This window comes from Lactuca serriola, chromosome 2 (assembly GCF_051521515.1).
Source record: "Lactuca serriola cultivar US96UC23 chromosome 2, Lser_US96UC23_V15, whole genome shotgun sequence".
NCBI classification, from domain to species: domain Eukaryota; kingdom Viridiplantae; phylum Streptophyta; class Magnoliopsida; order Asterales; family Asteraceae; genus Lactuca; species Lactuca serriola.
Genome location: NC_136409.1, coordinates 18184637 through 18203981, shown reverse-complemented (window position 1 = coordinate 18203981; position 19345 = coordinate 18184637). Strand labels below are relative to the sequence as shown.

General features: G+C 32.1%; 3 protein-coding genes across 5 annotated transcripts; 2 read left to right on the top strand and 1 right to left on the bottom strand.

The window, feature by feature from the left end:
- The first annotated feature begins 2224 nt into the window (after positions 1-2224).
- LOC145086019 (triosephosphate isomerase, cytosolic) lies at positions 2225-5111 on the top strand. Its single transcript, XM_079023729.1, has 9 exons — positions 2225-2438; positions 3193-3268; positions 3409-3532; positions 3661-3745; positions 3878-4010; positions 4184-4278; positions 4425-4503; positions 4664-4746; positions 4862-5111. The coding sequence occupies exons 1-9, from the start codon at positions 2400-2402 to the stop codon at positions 4910-4912; spliced, it is 765 nt and encodes a 254-aa protein (XP_078879855.1). The 5' UTR covers positions 2225-2399; the 3' UTR covers positions 4913-5111.
- Positions 5112-7774: 2663 nt separating this feature from the next.
- LOC145086018 (Pseudouridine synthase family protein) lies at positions 7775-13966 on the bottom strand. Of its 3 annotated transcripts, none has more exons than XR_013700270.1 (16): positions 13763-13966; positions 12574-12956; positions 12374-12494; positions 12052-12166; positions 11814-11896; positions 11649-11720; positions 11288-11356; positions 11123-11203; positions 10918-11037; positions 10545-10619; positions 10105-10185; positions 9745-9818; positions 9590-9650; positions 9279-9334; positions 8841-8984; positions 7775-8011 (listed from the first exon to the last, which is right to left on the bottom strand). XR_013700270.1 is itself a non-coding variant. In XM_079023727.1 (16 exons), the coding sequence occupies exons 1-15, from the start codon at positions 13898-13900 to the stop codon at positions 8903-8905; spliced, it is 1611 nt and encodes a 536-aa protein (XP_078879853.1). In that variant the 5' UTR covers positions 13901-13966; the 3' UTR covers positions 7775-8011; positions 8875-8902. The 3 variants fall into 3 exon arrangements, 2 of the variants coding, with proteins under 2 accessions (XP_078879853.1, XP_078879854.1); XM_079023727.1 differs by having other exon boundaries at positions 8875-8984; XM_079023728.1 differs by having other exon boundaries at positions 8898-8984.
- Positions 13967-15180: 1214 nt separating this feature from the next.
- ECH2 (enoyl-CoA hydratase 2) lies at positions 15181-18990 on the top strand. The gene is made up of 12 exons (XM_079023726.1): positions 15181-15317; positions 15410-15485; positions 15732-15754; positions 15857-15962; positions 16046-16116; positions 16427-16499; positions 16769-16808; positions 16923-16995; positions 17099-17246; positions 17959-18029; positions 18413-18586; positions 18721-18990. Exons 2-12 carry the CDS (start codon positions 15429-15431, stop codon positions 18809-18811), a joined length of 927 nt encoding a protein of 308 aa, XP_078879852.1. The 5' UTR covers positions 15181-15317; positions 15410-15428; the 3' UTR covers positions 18812-18990.
- Positions 18991-19345: the final 355 nt, after the last annotated feature.

The following is a 19345-nucleotide window of genomic DNA, read 5'->3' as shown; positions in this document are numbered from 1 at the left end:
AACCTGTCCAAGTGGGAGACTGTTGGAATAACATCGAAGGTCATTAACTATTGGTAATATTTCTAATAATAACAGTGTCCTTTTGGGTTGCCCTCAAGACCCAAATTGAGTAGAATAAATAAATGAGAAATTGGTTTATTAATTTAATAATTAATTAGAAACTTATTGGAAATAATTTTCGGAATTAATTAATAGTTTAATTAATCAAATGGTTGAATATTCAATTAATCAATTGTTGGTTGATCATGGAATATTCCAGAACCCTAAGAAGAAGGGTGGTGGATGAAAATTCCCTTATGATAAGGGGAATTTCGTTCTACGGCTATCCCATCCCACATGGGTTTGAGGATATAACCCTAGGAGGTATCCAAGACTATAAATAGGGCCTTAGGGATTCATTTAACCTTGCTCATTCTTAGCTTGAAGTTTCGCCTCTTCTTCCTCATCCTATAGGGACGATTTCTAACCCTCTTTGGGTTTGTGAAATTGACCATTTTCCTAGTTATTTTTATTCCACTCTTTGGTGTCATTGGGTGTGATACCATTAGAGGGATTCTAGTTTGGGTCCTCTCATCCAAGTAACTTCATAGAGGATCAAGATTTCAAGTATGGAGATCATTGGTTGTACAAGAGGTATGTGTTCTTCCCTTGTATTTTCGGTTTTCTTAGGGTAGATGTAATTAGCATGAAATATGATTGTAATGAACGTGAATCGGTTTTAAGCAAATTCGTTGAATTGTTGTTGTTGTGCTCATGTTTTTTGTTGTTGTTGTACAAGTAATCAAATGAATTGAGTCGATTTCGAGCAAATTCGTTTAATATTCATCATCGTTGAAGTTGTTCATTGTCTGTGATTATACATGCATGGGTGGTGTTTGATTAATTGTTTTAATAGAATTTTTATTGAACAAATATGTATGTTATAACCTCTTGGTGAAATATCAATACATTATAACCTTATGCTATGGTGGGTGAACTTTTGTCTCATTTAAATATGTTTGTGATTTTAGGACATGAAATGTGCGAGTAAATGCCCAAATGAAATCTTATTTAGAAGGTATAATATCTATAGGACAATTTTTAAAGACAGTCATAAAAAATGTTGTCAATGGGTAATATAGTCATTTTGTATTATCAGTTAGATGCAAAATCAACAACAAATTTCAGTTAGAAGTTTACTCAGTCAGAACTTTGAACTCGGTTAGCTTCTAATCTAGTCAACTCTAACTCAATGGACAACAATCAAACGACCCCTAACTTATTCTCTTATCCATTTCACTATTATTATTTCGCACTACCATAAGTACTTAACGCGTAACTAAACCTTTGAGGATGTTAATTGATTCTTCAATGTTTCATTATGTAACTTTTTATTAAGAAAACCCAACGTATCTCCATAAAAAAGCAAAAACAATGCCAACCTTAGTATTTCATTTCAATTAAACTAGAAAATATTTTCAATACTTAATTCAATTAAAATATCATCAATTTAAATAACCTGTTTTCTATGAAATTCACATGTCACACATATGAACGAACTTGCAAAGAATTTCAGCTTAATTTGTGTTGTATGTATTTTCCATATGTTTATTAGAAATGTTTAGGTAGACTTGATTTGCCAAACACAATTTATAATCAACTGAAACCTGAATCACATCAGCTTATATCAATATAAAAAAAATTTGTTCACCGAACAAAACAAGAAAGAACTAAAACTGAATCTAGAACCAAACTCATGCAAAAGTTTAAACCACATTCAAATGGAAGATTATAAAACGACATCTTCCAAGTTTGAAAAATAAAAAACCTAAATAAAACTGGTTCAATTTGAGATTTGACATGGGTGGACAACCGATTTTTTTAACTATCTTAAATTGAGATTTTTTTTCTTAAAAATATATAGAACTAAGAATGAATTATATATAAATTTTTAAGAACGACAAATATAAGTTATATAAGTTATATAACCGTACACTTTGATTTGACTTTCTTTATGGGTTTGGACCTATTTTTGCACACCATGAATAATGTTAATGGTTGGAAAAATTAGTAAAATTCGAGATAAACAAGAGAAATAGGCCCAAATCCACCAAGCAAACCCAATCCACCGTGAACCGGTTTTCTGTTGCATCAAAGAAAAACCGTGAGCTAACTATAAACCGGCTACAGTACTAATTTACTAAAATACTCCTCGACATACATCACTCAAGTCTCAGAGTAAAGCATATTCTCGGATCCTCTTACCTTTACCAAGGGTACTTCCGTCTTTTCACTAATCTGGCGATCCACAGATTCGCTATAAATAGGCGATTCTTATCTGTGATCTGCGTTGGACTTTACCTAATCTCATCGGAGTTTTCGAGTTTTCTTTCTCTGCAAGTCGAATTTTTTTGATCAAAATGGGTCGTAAGTTTTTCGTTGGTGGTAACTGGAAATGCGTAAGTATCTGATCTCAGTTCTTGTTGTAAATCAAGCACATGAACGCAAATTTGATTGTGTTTTTAGTTTATCGGCTATGATCTAGTTAGATTCGTGTTTGATGAACTATACTATTTTTTTAATCGCAAATTTTTATTTTCAGTGTATTGACAAATCTGATTTTCGAGTGAAGTAAGCAGGATCAGATTCCTCCTTGATGAACTCTTTTAACTTAATAGTGTACTCTTTTTTAGTTTCATTTTCACTGTATCAACGAATCTGTTTTTCGAGCTAAGTGATAGTAGCCATATGCTCGTATCGAGGTTCGATTGAGTAGATCTTTGATATGCACATTTTGGATCCGAAATTAGTTCGAGAAAATAATTTCTGAAAGGATCGGGTAAAGGAAAATCAGAGGATACGCATAAATTAGTACTGATTTGATGATTTCTTGTCTACTTTTCTGCTTAATGATAAATTTACTGGAAATTTATCGTCAAATGAATTCAGCATGCTTTGCATTTGCTAGATGATGCGATCACGGTTTTATGGATTAGTAAGGCGAGATAAATTTCAATTTAATTATGGATTTGAAAAGTGAGAAGTTTGAATAAAAAGTCAACAGTGATGATCTGATTTCTGTACAGAAAGAAACATACTCTTTGAATGTAATAGTGTTTCTCTGTTTTAGTGTTAACGTATACTTGTGGTAGGATATAATATGAGTATTGAATTTGGAAATCTCATTTGCTGATTTGATATTTCATTTGGTAGAATGGAACTGCTGAGGATGTGAAGAAGATCGTGGCTACACTTAATGCTGGTCAAATTCCATCCACCGATGTTGTTGGTAAGTAACCTACAGATGATATCTGCCCCAAGTTCTTCTTCATGAAGGCATAGATCAGATCTTATATGTATAACCTCTGAAGCTTGTAAGGTATTCATCTTATCTATGTCTCAATTCTCAACAATCCTTTATTCTTGCAGAGGTGGTGGTGAGCCCTCCTTTTGTGTTTCTTACCTCTGTTAAAAGTGAATTGAGGCCTGAAATCCAAGTTGCAGCTCAAAATTGTTGGGTTAAGAAGGGTGGTGCATTCACCGGTGAGGTTAGGTATGTTTCAAAGTGTCATTTATCAAATTACCATCCTTTTTTTTTTGCTAAAACTTTTCAATTTCCTATGCATGATTTCTTCTTCTTGATTCTTACTAAATACTGAAGTTGGTTTTCTATATTTACAGTGCTGAGATGCTTGCCAATTTGGGTGTCCCATGGGTCATCCTAGGTCACTCTGAAAGGAGAGCCCTGTTGAATGAAACTAATGAGGTACCCTTTTCCTTGTGTAGATTTTACTCAGCCTATTCAAATCATTCACATTTTTCCTTCTGAACATCTTAATCGGTGTTGTATGTAAAATAACTGAAAAAGTTTTTCTTTTTCTTTTTATTTTTCATTCAGTTTGTTGGAGACAAGGTTGCATACGCACTATCTCAAGGTTTGAAGGTTATTGCTTGTGTTGGGGAGACTCTTGAGCAACGAGAAGCTGGAACCACCATGGAAGTTGTTGCTGCACAAACCAAGGCAATTGCTGGTAATTATTTTAAAACTAAACTTGCTTCTACTGTATGTCAAAAATCAAAATCTTGTTTTATCTTTGATATAATAAGTAACTTGCACTCAAAAGTTATGATTTTGGTGTTTAATGCAAGAAATCACAATATGCTTTTTCTATGTGATTCTGATTTTGGTAATTTTTTGTTGCAGATAAAATCTCAAGTTGGGATAATGTTGTTTTGGCTTATGAGCCAGTTTGGGCTATTGGAACCGGAAAGGTTGCATCTCCAGCTCAGGCTCAAGAAGTAAGTGGGACCCAATAGTTTCTGCATTCTAATCACAGAATCATTATAATATATCAATCTTTCTTTCTTTTTTATGCTGATTTACATGTTTTAAACATAATGAATAGTAAGAATTTAAGTTTCATTTCTCAATTCCAATGTAACAGGTACATGCAGGATTGAGGAAATGGTTTTGTGACAATGTCAGTGCTGAAGTGTCTGCTTCAACCAGGATTATCTATGGAGGTATCTTTATTTTTCTACCTTGTCATTAATGATATGTTTTGGGTGGAAATGGAATTTGTGATTTGGTTTCATGGACAGATATGTAAAATCACAATGTATTTTCACCATTTTTTTTTGGTATAAAAACATTGGCATGAAAATATGACAATTGACATTGCAGGATCTGTGAGTGGTTCCAATTGCAAGGAATTGGGAGGTCAAACAGACGTTGATGGTTTCTTGGTTGGTGGAGCTTCACTCAAGGTAAACTTGCCCTCTTTTTTTTCTTAATCAACTATTTTCTATAATGATTAAATCTTTGTAATTATTTTTTTTGAAAAAGTTTCTAATTGTTTGTTTGGTTTATTTATTATAATAGCCGGAGTTCATTGACATCATCAAGGCTGCTGAAGTGAAGAAGAGTGCATAAGTTTTTTTGTACAATTCGCCAAGGTTTTTTTTAGTAATTGTATTTTGTTGTTTGAAATAAGCATATGACAAATGTTTGGTGAGCACTAGGTGCTACAAGTGACACCATGTGGTTTTTTGGTCAATAACTCAGCACTACGTTGTTCCTTTTTGTGAAAAGCTATGAGATGGGTGATATAAGAACCACCAGAAATTGATAATTTTATAGTCTCTGTAGACATTTAAGTACCATTTTTTTTTTTTTCTTTTTGGGTATTTTTCTTTTTGCTTATTCTTATGAATGCATCCTTTTTTGTGTGTTGAGAACTCTTCAAAAACTTTTGTTATTCTGTTGCATTTATGTGTTTGAAAGAATCTTGAGATAAGTATCGCTTGGAACTAGAAATCAACCGGATGAAGGGATTTATAGAAGTGATGAAAAACCTAATTGATAAGATTATTGAAGCAAAGAATAAAAGTAAGTTTTATTAGTGGAACTCGAGTATGTGAAAGAGCTTTCCAATTAATCCTTAATTCTCAAAATACGATCAGGTAATGATGAATAGTGAGTTTCTCATGTTGGAGGGTGTGGTTGAATTTTTTTTTTCACTATAGTTTCTTTGCCACAAACTGGTGGTGTCACATTTTTTTAACAATATAATTTAAATAAAAATTTCAATTTTAATAAAAAAAATATTTCATTATTTAAAAATAAAAAACATAACATTGTATTACTTTATATATATATATATATATATATATATATATATATATATATATATATATATATATATATAACATGAAATTAAAAAGTCTTAAATACTTAGAAAATAAAAATAACTAGAAAATTTAAAGATGTAAGCATAAAAAACCACACAACAACCGATTAAAAATAACTAGAAATTTTAAACTTATTTAGCATAATGTTTTCTAACGTCAACTTTCATCGCCAAAACAATTTCGAGTTTCTTCCCAGTCATGTGCGATGTGTCTATCAATAGTACTTTCATGTCACTATCTCTTTGTTTCCGAATGTCGGTTTCAGAAGCAATTTGCAAAAATTTATCTGTTCTTTCTTTTATATCTTTCATATCTTCTCCCATTTCTTTAAGTCATCAAAATCTATCGTTTTGCCTTTGTCTTTGCGTTTTGTTTTGTCCTTTCTCATTAGTCATAAAGGTTGTATAACTTGAACGGGTTCATCATCGTTGAGGTCGAACCCAACATGAACATCTTATGTAGTGCAGTCAGATTTAGATGTTCTTAACGTTTTGAACCACTATCGATATGCTCGGTAGATGTTTTGTTCATTTTTCATTTTTTGTTATCTTTCACGACATTTCAAAACTCAATAAACTTTTAACATTTTCTTATCTTCTTGATGGTACACTTTTAGAGCTCTTTTCAAAACCACTTCATCATTTTCTCCACTTTTTCATTAACATTTCATGTTGTTATACAAATCAAGAAACAACATAACTTCCTTATTTGTCTTATCCCATTTGAAGTACACTTAATGTTTTGAACGATACTCTGGAAACTCATTCCTTTGTGGAACCTTTTTGTAACTCGTCTCAAAAAATGGTCATGTTTTTTGTCTTTTCATGTCTTCGCATCTTTTGAAATATCGATCCATGATTGTGCTTATACTAACACTTCTTCGAGTTCCATCCTTTGGTCGCTGTCTTCTCTTTTCTTTTACTTGGTACTTGAGTGGGTTGGGTTTCTCAAACGATTTCGGTTTCGGAATCGAAAATCGGTGCTTGAGTTTCTTGAACAAATTTTGGTTGAGACAGAAAATCAAGTGGATTAAAATCCGTATCAGGTACAGTTTGGGTTTGGGTTTGAGTTTGTGTTTGTGTTGGTCGTTGTGAGAATTTGTGTGGATAATACGATAGCATACCATCATAGTGATAAAACGTAGATGAATAAAACAGTTGATGGGAGAAGACATTTTGAGAGTTTTTGAAATAAAAAACAAAAAAGATAGTGAAAGATAAAAGAATTTGATTGAAGTTTGGTAAATTAGGGTTTGTAAAGTTTTATTTCTAGGTAAAAAAATTTATAAAAAAAAATCGAATTTAAAAAAAATGACGGTTCAATGTTGGGAAAAGAGAGAGCAAGAGAGAGAAAGATGCAACCAAAACTAGCCGCATACGGTGAGACTATAGAGGAAACCGTAGAGTGGGCACGACGTACCCGTTGCCACCGTGGCAAAAATAAGGCCGAACCATATCCACACCATTTGGTCTTACACTTACAAAGGATCTTCAACAACCATATTAAAAAAAAAAAAAAAAAAAAAAAAAAAAAAAAAACCCAACACTTTCAAAGCTAAAAAAAAGTATATATTCACGAAGTTTGTCCTATTCCAATCATAGTGCATGCTAGTATGCACACTAATGTTGTTTTATTACCAACTGTAGTTTTTTTTTTTAGAAAATTACAAATCTAGCCTAATATTTTAATGACTTCTAAAAAATAACAAAAAAAATCCAGTGACTTCTAAAAATAGTCATTGAAATCATAGGTGGCTAGGCTGACTTGCGATTCCATACCCTCTAGCTGTTATTGCCCTCTTCTTGGGCTGCAATTTGTCCCCAATTTCGGCTCATGGCCCGAAAATAAGGTATAGCCGTATAGGTATAAGAGTTCTCTTTTTTAATTTTAAATTTCCCTTGAAATCGCAGGCCATGCGATTTCCTCTTATTTAAATATGATTTCCACTCTTATCTAACTAGGATTTCCTCATGAATTTGGATATCTTTTTTTGTATCCAAATGGTAACAATATGACAGAAAAACCTTTTTTTTTTTTGCTACAATAATAATAATAAAAACGATTCTAAAGGTCAAAGAATTAATTAACTTAGAACTCACATATGTAAGAATTAATTTGGAACCCCTTGGAGCATATTAAAAGGACTCTTCAAAATCCAATTTCAGCTGGCTGGTGTGCAAATTAATTTACAACTTACAATGCATGAGATACAAGTCATTACATAGAAAAAATACAACCATGTTTTCTTCCCGTCATTTGATGCTCCCTTATGTGTCAATCAATAGAGACACGAGATTCCACAGTTACAAAAACAACATAAGTGCATGACATCCACTCAAATCTGCAATAAAAATAGAAAATGTTTAAATGTAAGAAATAACAACGTACTTACAAGTATTTCTTCTTATTACAGCATTGTATTTTGAAAACTATACCGAATTACACTAAGGCTGTGTTTAGTGTGCCACAGCTAGCTGATAAGCTAACTTATTTTTCGAGCGTTTTTATGTTGTCATGTTTTGCAAACCAAAAAATAGCTTATAAACTAGCTTTTTAAAAAACTACTTAGGCTATGTTTGGTACGCTAGTTGAAAAACTAGCTGCTAGCTGATGGTTAAAAAGCTAACTGCTAGCTGATAAGGTAGATGATAAAAGAGTGTTTGGTAAAAACTAACTGATAAGCTAGTTGAAAGATTTAAAATTACATAAAAGGGTATTTTCCAAAATAAGTTTTCTATAATTAATTAAGGGTATATTTGAGAAGTCTGTAAAAAAGCTCCTCAAAAGCTACTCCAAGTAGCTTTTTAAAAGCTAGCTTTTTGGTTTACCAAACACGACAACCCAAAAAAGCTCGAAAAATAAGCTAGTTGTGGCACGCCAAACGCAGCCTTGGACTAGCTTTTTAGGAGCTTTTTTACAGACTTCTCAAATATACCCCTTAATTAATTATAGAAACACATTTTCTTAAATACCCTTTTATGTAATTTTATATATTTCAGTTAGATTTACCAAACGTCATTTTTTATCAGCTAGTATGTCAAACATAGCCCAATGGCATCCAAATACAAAGTCATTTCCACTGCTATAATTAATTTTTAAAAAAAAATTAAAAGTACATAATAGAAAGAAAAGAAATTAAAATACTACAATACACAAATAGATAAAAGTACGTTGCTATTTCTTGCATTTAGTCCAATGTTTTACCACTTCAAAAATCCACCACATACAGCAGTCATTCGGTTAAGGTATCCATTTTGACATCTGTCACATCAAGTTGCAGAATTTCAGCCCTACACCCGAGAATAGACCCAATGCTGCAACATTGAAAATTAAAATAATAAGAAAATCAGATAAAAACAATTAACTAAAATTTATTAAATGGTTAAATTTTACATAGAAAAGGTGAAAAATAGAATGTTTGTTGCATTAATTATGTTTGCAAGGGTTGGTAAAATGGTGAAAGTAGTTGCATTTTTCTTATTGTAGTTAACCCTATGTAAATTGACGTTGTTGCCCTTAATATGAGGGGTACACTAGACAATGCTTTAGTGGCATATTTGTCAATATAATGACATGAAATTAAGTGGTTAAGAAAAGTGTTAATGTACCTAGGACTTGTACGTCCAAGATCTCCATGAACAAATTCTTTGATATAAGTTCCAGCCTGTTGATTAAAAAATAAAAGGAAAAACAATAATTATGGATTATATTTTAGATAATATTACAACAGTTATAAATTGCATTTTTCTTATTACATTTCTTGATGGTTATTAATTTGTTTGTATGTATGCATCCACCCATTTACCAACCAAACACACCATGGAATGGAATCTTGAATTCCAATTCCGTCGGAATACGCAATTTAATCTTACTATCATCTCTATTCAAACATAATTGAGAAATGAGAATCAAATCTTACTTGAGTGCATAGATGAAGTAAAAAATACTGAGAACTCCCAGCAATTTTCTCAACTTTCATCCTGCCATTAAAAATTTAATATTATAAAAAACACATCAAAAAAAGTTAAATAACATATAAATAAAACTTATAATTTATAGATGCAGAGTTTGTACCAATGAATAGTCTTTTCACGATCCAAAGGACTTCGCCTATGAAGAACCCTTACAGGTGTCCTCTGCAAAACTTTCTGCAAAACTCAAGGAATTTAGGGTTTGAAAAAACAAGAAATAGCATCGTACTTTCATTGATTTTTATTTTTAATTATTATTATAGTACCTTCATTAACACATCTTCATTTTACAATGTTGTATTTTGAAAAATATACCTAACAATAGCAATGTTACTGAAATCCAAAACATGTTCCACTTATATAACTAGCTTAATTACTCAAAAGTATAATATGATAATAATAAAAACGTATATAATGTTCATCAGTAATAATAGATATTTTCAAGGGCCCACATATAACTTACCAAGTCCTTGAGCGATGTCACAGCTTCCACATCATCATCACTAATAGGGCGAGATATCCACACTAAAGCAGCATATTGTTTCTAACATTTCACAAGAGAAAATACCCATGTTAGTGGCTAAATGCAAGAAATAGCAATGTACTTTCATTTATTTGTTTATTACAACATCATACTTTCATTTTTTCTATTTTCAATTTTTTTTTTCTGATTAGCATTGTCTTTTAAAATATATACACAACTATAGCCTGGTTTATTTTTTCTTCTTATTTGGACATTGTACATGAAAAATCTACTGAATTATAGCAATGAAAATTTGTTTTGTATTTGGATAATGGGTAGATTTTTCAAAGTACAATGAAAGAAGAATGCCATAAATATAATAAACAAATACACAAAAAGTAGGTTGCTATTTCTACATTTAACCTTTAAGTATCAATTACCTGTTTTTCTGCTTCTCCTTCACGCATTAAACTCCATCCTTGACTCCCTACAACCTTGAGATGTCTTACTCTAACCTAGGTACACAATATACTCAGTATGGATCCAAGTTTTTAATTACTTAGAAGACAATCAAAAGACATAAATGCCCTCAACATCCTCATCATAGAAAATAGTCCTAGAAATCTTTCTTGACCAGTCAAATCCAATGGGACAAAAAAAATTACAATTTTTTGTTCCATCCAAAAAGGTAGAATACGGACTCGCTTTCGATCTATCGTCTGTGAAAAAAGACGTAAATGCCCTCCTCGATCATCTCATGAAAAAAAGCCATAAAAAGCTTGTCCATTGTAACAAATGCAGCCTATAACTCACCAGGTTACTTTCGAGACTATTTATCTTGTTTTCCATTTCCTTGATGGATACTTCAGAAGGGACAAAACGGGCATTTTGTATCTCAACCAAAAATGGCCTACCTGACCCCAACATCCTCACCTGAAAAGTACACAGCTTTCATGATCAGATCACCTTACAAAAAAAAGTCTAAAAAATTTACACTGAGTAAAGAATGTATACATACATCTATATCCTCTCTCCCAGCAGCATGAAACTTGTAGCTATCACCATTACACATGGGAAGGATATTGCCACCAATAAGCTCCTAAAAATCAGCCAATTTTTTCACAATTTAAAAAAAAATAAAAGATGATTTCTTTTGCAAAATGAAAATTAAACCAGTAAGTACCTCAACAGATGCATCTCCCTTCCTTTCTTCATCAATTATCCAACGGGTCTGACTCACATTTCTTGAGAACTAACACAAAAAAGGATCAGATTTGTTATTAATATTAATTATTAAGTACGATTATCATTAAATTAAGTCAAAATAAAACAACATTCAGTGGTATTAATTGCATCTACAACTGATTCCAATCCCTACAAGTCATTATTCATCCATCTGTTTAAACTGTTTCCTTTACTTTTATAGTTATATTATTATCTAAAATCATATTCAATTAAACTTGGATCCAAAACTTGAAATTTACTTGACCTAAAACATAATTCCAACACCTATATCAGTCTATCAAAGTTAAAATTTAAAATACCTTGAGATATCGACCACCAATGAAGACAGGTGCCCTAGAACAAACCAATGTCATGTGACAAGGTTGACCAACCTAAGAGAAAAGAGAATAAGACAAAATAAAGGTCAAAAACACCACAACACAACTCAAACTAATGCTTCATGAGACATTATATTTAGTATTTACTTTTTTCAGTGGAGAATTAATGTCAGATGCATCACCACTTTGCATTGTTCCATTGGTACATTTAACAAGTCCATTACTTTCATCTGCAATTGATCTTGTTAGTATATATTTTGAATTATACAGTTATTTGTGAGTTGGAAATTTTTTTAAACCTGTTATGTAAATTCAAATAGATGCAAATATAAACTTTTTTAAAATTTGGACAAAGAAGAATAAGTAAACCATACATCATACATGCCTGATTTTATTCTCTTATTCCCTTGGTTTTTCCCTATCCTGTTTTCAGCAGATGTAGCATCAACATGTTCGAATGTCAAACGAATACGAAAATCACTAACACCAGATTTAACACCCTGCAATAATTGAATTGCATAAACATAAAGCTTTTCTAAAATACCTTACTAAAAAAAATTAATGGAGTTTATCTTTTATATTGGTGTTTTATCTATATCAAGATTCATACGCACATTGAGCATGTAAAGTCATAGAAAGAAAAAATGTTATAAAGGGGGGAAATTTTCTCCAAAAATGTAGTAAGTACTTGAGGGAAGTCAAATTACCAATAGTTTTTCAAGGGGATGTGTCATAGATAGCTTGAGTGCATCCTTTACTGAAATATGTTCAGATGAGAATTTCTCTTGAAACCAAACTTCAGAAGCATACTTCTTCTTCAAATACGATCTGGATAAGAAAATAAGAGGGAGTTAATGGTGATGAAGTTGCATATATTGAAAAATCTAATTTGAGAATAATAACTTACAGAATCACTTGTTCATTTTCTGTGATGAGTGTTGGCAATGAGACTTCAAGGGTAAAACTGGGAATTTCATGACCTTTCTCTTTCACACTTTCAGCAATTGCCATTGCAAAGTCTTCAGCATGATCCTTCCCCAACAAAGTATCTCTCTCATCAAGATAACTAAATTGCAAAACACCTAAGCAAACTGAACAAATACTTGACTTCACTTCTAACTCTGGAGATGACTGCAAACTCTTTGCATCTACAGTATCTTCAGTGCTCTTAATTGCCATATCTTCTGAATTTATAGCTTTTTTAATAATGGAATATATGGTTGTTGGTGATAGCAAAGCATAAATACCCTCATGAATATTAAATAACCGAAAAATGCATCGGACACACACCTGCATAACATGAAAGAAGTTCAGAAGCTCCATCATCATTGTATGCAAAGTAGCAATGCATAAATGCAGTAATCAGATCTCAAAAAGATATTAAGATCAGATGGATCTTTAGATAAAAATGCCTACCTAGTGAAACAATTCGATCGTGTACTTTATTCTTTGCTTGTATATTGGCGATATTTTTATGCATGGAACCAACATTCAATAAACAAAACTAAAGTTCTCTTATGTCAAAGTACACTTAAATTTGAATGTATCATTCATAGTTTCATACATGCAGATGCAAAGGGTGTATCTATATGAGATTCTTGACAGGAGTTAATGATAACATTTACTCAATATATCTTTAACTATTATTCTTGTGTTCTGGTTGGTTAACCAAATATTTTAAAAGATATAGCTATTAACGCCTTCTAATGAAATATACTATAAGCACTAAAATTGAATGCCAAAATGTGACTCACGAGAAAGCAAGCGCATTAGAAATTCAACATCGATTACAGGCCTATCTGAAACAACAGTCTCAAACTTGGTAAAATAAATAATACACAAAAAACTTTTCTCTGAAAATTCAGAAAGATTTAAAGTGTAGCTACTAGCTAGTAAGAGATTGAAGATACAAACACACGAGTCTCATGATCAGCTCTTTCGCAGGCGTATTAAAATTAGCATTGGTTATGAAACTTTCGGGAAAAAAATTGCCAAAATCTTGAACTTTGTTTAATATTCAATACAAATAAAATGTTCCCCTATAATTTCAGAAAAACCTCAAGTGTAACAAGAGATTGAAATAAAAACGCACAAACCTCGTGCGCAAACAGGTCTTTCACTGCGTGAGCAGGTAGTTCCTGCACGGCATATCCAAGAAGCTTCATCTCGTCCGCGGCCGCTATTGCGGGATCTTGATCGTTGACAACCGGCGCGCTTACGGATTCGTCGGCCATTATCGGTTGGGGGTTTTACGTTAAGCGGCGAGGTTTTGAGGTTCATACGGGTTGAAACTGTTATGGACCTGTGTCTTTTGGTATAATAAATTCGCATATGGTACTTCTACTTCTTGTTAATGTTAGTTCAGCCCCTACATTGAATACTGGTTAACGGTATGGAAAACAAAGTAGAAGGGTAGTTAACTATTAAAATTATTCAAAAAAAAAAAAAACAAAATTTCATTGAAGTTTAATAAATACAAAGAAATCAGTAAACTATAGTATGTGTACACATAATATCATATAAGTAAATCATTTTGTTCAAATCACACCTTATAGTAACAAGTTACTTCATATTAGTATATGAGTTATACTGCTCAGTTAGTAAGTAAGCATACCGACTCAATATTAAATGATATATCCCACCTTAATGAATCGATTTAGGGCAAGAACCAATGTGTGGCAATCCTCGTGAATGACTTCTTCGTCTTTCATGGCTTCTTCGTGTAAATCAGTGAGCTCTAGCTCAAATACACACATTTCCGAGACAAAGAGGTCACTTGATGATGCAAAGTCTTTGTGATCGTGGGTACCATTCTCGAATTTAGACATCATTCATGAAGGCTAATCTCGGTAGAATGTTAAAGGTTTGTCCTAACTCTTTGGTAAGTGTATCCGAAAGTTGTGGTATATCCTTTTCCTAAATAATGGCTTGGTTATATGAATTACTTTTTGAATATAAAGGATTTAAAGAAGAAAAAAATATAATTTTTGGGAATACGTTGACGAAGATGGAGATCCAATAAATAGAAATATGAAATATATATAAAGAAAAAGCAGACTAATATGAAGATATTACTTGTAACATCTCCCTCTTGCATGTAATACAATATTGTCCGCTTTAGGCTCCCGATATAAAAATTCTCTCGAGGTTCACTATAACGATCGAATATGTGAGTATTTAACTATACTTTATTCATGATATAGATACCGTTTTGAACATGGTACGTTTGAACAAAGTCAAGAATTCAGATAAACAAAAGAGTGTTGTTACGTGTTCCTAAAAAATTATTCTAAGTAGTTTTTTAAAAAGTTAACTTATAAACTATTTTTTTGATCTGTGATGAAAACATTAATTAAAAAAATAAAAAATAAAAACTCCCTTAGAAAATATATTAGTTTGGTCAAATAGAACTTAAATTGACGTCACTGTGAATTGAGAGATCCACCTAACTACCCTAGTACCCATCAATTTTACCCACACCTACATGGGCCAGGCTTATTTGACTTCTTGGAATATTCAACGGCACGGAATCATAAAATTTTATCTCATACCTCGAACTGCGTGATATCATATAATCTCTTCTCCGACGCAAGTAAACTCTCTTCTTCAATCTATACTACTATACTGCCAAGAAAATAAAATAGAGACTTGGTAAGAGTTTGAGCTTCGAAAGTATTAGTTTCAATTGATATATACCATTTGTAGCATTAATTTTAGTATTTCCACTTCTGGTTATGTTTTAGATCACCAGGAGGAGCAATCATGAGTGACGATTCCATGATTAATCCAGAGCTTGTAATTGATCACAAATTCCCAGAGGTATCAAAAAATTCACCGTTTATTTCCATCCGCAATCAGTTATTTCAAATCACTTATGATTATTAGGTACCGCGATCATGCTATGTTGCAGAAAATACACTTTTAACATATTGAAATCAGTCTTCGTTTTGAAATTCGTTGGTTGTAGTGGTAGCGATCCGTTTCTAGTTTAGGAACTATAAACTAAGCACGTATAATTTGACCACTATTGGTTTAATTTGACTTTATTCTGTTGTGTAATTGCAGACGACATACACCTATAATGAAAGGTAAGTTAAACATGTATACATCATTTGTAATCATCATTCCTCTTGACACTTTATAGAAGATGGATTTATTACTCATTGGTTGCTTTCTTTGAGGTAAAATAGAGATGTTGCAGTATACGCCCTAGGAATTGGAGCATGTAGCACAGATGCTTTAGATGATAAGGAGCTCAAATATGTTTACCATGAAGATGGGCAACAATCCATTCAGGTGTTACAAATTGGATAGAATTTCTTATCAAAATCTTTCAGAGTTGATAATTTGAAAATCTTGTGGTGTTTCATCCTTTTTAGGTGCTTCCAACTTTTGCAGCAATCTTTTCCATTGGACTTATTAATAACCTAGAGCAGTTGCCAGGATTTATGTAAGTGTTACTATTATATTGCTAAAATATGTTATACACTTATAGCTTTGTGCTGAATGATCATGTTAAGAACTGAGTGATTGATTATGAAATGGAAAGGTTTACAAAAGGTGAACCCAACTGAATTGCCTTGACCTGATTTGACCTCCTTTACTTAACCTTGACCAGTTGACTTTCCCTTTCTTTGTATATCTAATCTTTATATGATGTACACCAAAATATTAACCTATTTCACTTCATTGAATCGACTCTATCTTATTAAAACTTTTCTTCTTTGTAATTGTTTTAACCTTGTTTCTATATGTTTTAGGTTTGATCCACGCCTTCTTTTACATGGCCAACAATATATTGAGATCTGCAAGCCTTTACCTTCTAATTGTTCAGTGAGAATCTGTTCCTTATTCTGTTATAAACACTTATGTTAAGTTTTAATAAGGCTATTTTTTCTTTACTCAGACTTAACTGCATATACTCTTTTAAATACTATTCTCTATAACAAACTATCCATGTAGGGCCAGTTATTACATGTATGATGTAACTATTAAAATGTTGCAAAATTACTATTTTATTAACATTTGCATTTATCCCTATATCTTATTGCTGCAGTATTCTTGGTGTCATTGACATCTTTTATTCTCCATTTCCTTTACAGATGCGGAACAAGGCGAGCATTGTAGGATTGCATGATAAAGGTTTGATCTAATTTCTAAATTCTCCATATATTTATGATAGAAATAGTCAAGGGTAACATGGATACATAATTTTTTCAGTAAGAATTACTTCTTTAGTGTTCATTTTTTCTATAGGTAAAGCTGCAATTCTTGAGTTTGAAGTTTTGAGTTATGAAAAAGAGACCGGTGAACTACTAAGCATGAACAGGTTAATACTTCTTGAATTATTAATGTAAAAATAAAAAGGTGTCTACAAATTTTATCTATTTGTCACAGTTAGTTTATATTTATATATTTTTTTTACTCTTCAGAACAACGGTTTATTTAAGGGGTGCTGGTGGATTCTCAAAATCATCTCCACCATATTCATTTTCTAAGTATCCAAAGGATCAAACAGCTTCAAAAACTCCAAAGACTCCACCTTTTGTAGTACATGAGGAACGTATTCAACCATCACAGGTGTGTAAAGCTTTCCACTCTAAATCCATGAACATTTTGATATTTTTATTAGTCAAGATGTTTGTGGTAAACCCGTAAAATAAATGTAGAATATTCAAAAAAAATATTGAATTAGAATCAAAGCTTAGCTAATTATATCATACAAGGCCATAACATAATACAGAAGAACACAATGTGCTTTAACCATTTTATCGATTTAGCCACTCTAGGATGAACAAACAAGAAAATAATTGAGTAAATTACACGAATGGTCCCTATGGTTTGGGGTAATTTGCGCGTTTGGTCCCTAACTTATTTTTTTAACTCCGAAGATACCTACTATTTGTTTTTGTTACACACTTGGTCCTTGTCTTACCTAAAAAGACTATTATTTAAATAGGGAAAAATGGTGGGGTAGGTAAGGTAATGTGAGGGGGTGGGGTTGGGGGTGTGTTTATTTAAATAAATTAAAAAATCAAGAGTAAAATTGTCTTTTTACGTAAGATAGGGACGAAATGCGTAACAAAAACAAGCAGTAGGGACCTTCCGAGTTAAAAAAAAAGTTAGGGACCAAACGCGCAAATTACCCTAAACCATAGGGACCATACGTGTAATTTACTCAAAATAATTTATACTTCTACCAAAAAGGGAATAATGAACAATGTTTGACTTTATCTTATCATTTTGTGTTTTGTTAACAGAAAAAAAAAGAACTAAATACTTTATTATGTAGGCATTGCTTTACAGGCTCTCTGGTGATTACAACCCTTTGCATGCAGATCCTAATATTGCAGAAGTAGCAGGGTATGTGTATTGGCTACTTAAATGTTGTCTATTTTATGGGCTAAATACCAGAAATAACTAATATTTACATCTGATTATAATTTAGAGTAAATTACTGAAATCGTCCCTATGGTTTGGTCAAAATTGCACGCTTGGTCCCTAACTTTTTTTTTGCACACGGATCGTCCCTGTGGTTTGATTTTGTTGTGTTTTTCGTCCCTTACATACATAAAGTTGGGGACCAAACGTGCAATTTTGACCAAACCAAAGGGACGAACAACGCAACAAAATCAAAACCATAGGACGATCCGAGTGAAAAAAAAAAGTTAAGGACCAAACATGCAATTTTGACCAAACCATAGGGACGATTTCAGTAAATTGCTCTATAATTTACTTGTGTGAAGGTTTTCACGCCCTATTCTTCATGGACTCTGCACAATGGGGTTTACTGTGAGGGCTATTATTAGAACCATTTGCAATGGAGATGCAAGCCTTGTGAAAGCCATTTCAGGCCGATTTCTGTTGCATGTTTACCCTGGTGAAACATTGATCATTGAAATGTGGCCTCAAGGATCCAGGTATTAATTAATGAATTAATTAATTATACTCTTTTTCTTTTGTTTAAAAAAAACAAATTTGATTCGTTAGAGATGAAATTTGTTCGAAATCGATATGTTTTTGTTTTTAAAGTGATTGAATAAAAAATTTGCAGAGTTTTATATCAGACAAAGGTTAAAGAAAGAAACAGAGCAGTGCTTGCTGGATTTGTTGACCTCAATTGTTCAAGAACTTCAGCTCTGTGAGTTTTATATCAGACAAAAGTCAAGGCAAGTATCTTTTTGTTTTTCTGTGTAAGAAATGTAATAGAAGCTTGAAATTCTTGTGTTCTGCATTTATTAATAAATTATACTGTTTGTCTGTTGTTATAATTTAAGGTTCTGAAGTTAAATATGATCCAATAAGAAATCTCTACATTTGTTTATGTCTTCATAAAGTAGACACTTTTTTTTTTTGGACTTAATTGGGACTAGACTTAAGGGGATGTTTACTTTGAACTTAACGGGGTTAATAAGTTAAGCACTTACTCTAGATAGCTATTTATGGTTGTTTGTTTTTTACTTAATCTGAACATAATGACTTAATGGGTTAAGCCAAAAACATAAGACATCAATCTTTTACTTATATTCTCTTCTTCTTTCTTCCCCAAACCCCTCATGTTAAAGTTGATGACTAATTGACTACTGCTAAAAATATTGTTGGAATGTAAGTATAAAATGGTCATTTAGTCTCATTCAGATACAATTTATTCGGTCTTAAAAAGGAAATGAAACACACTT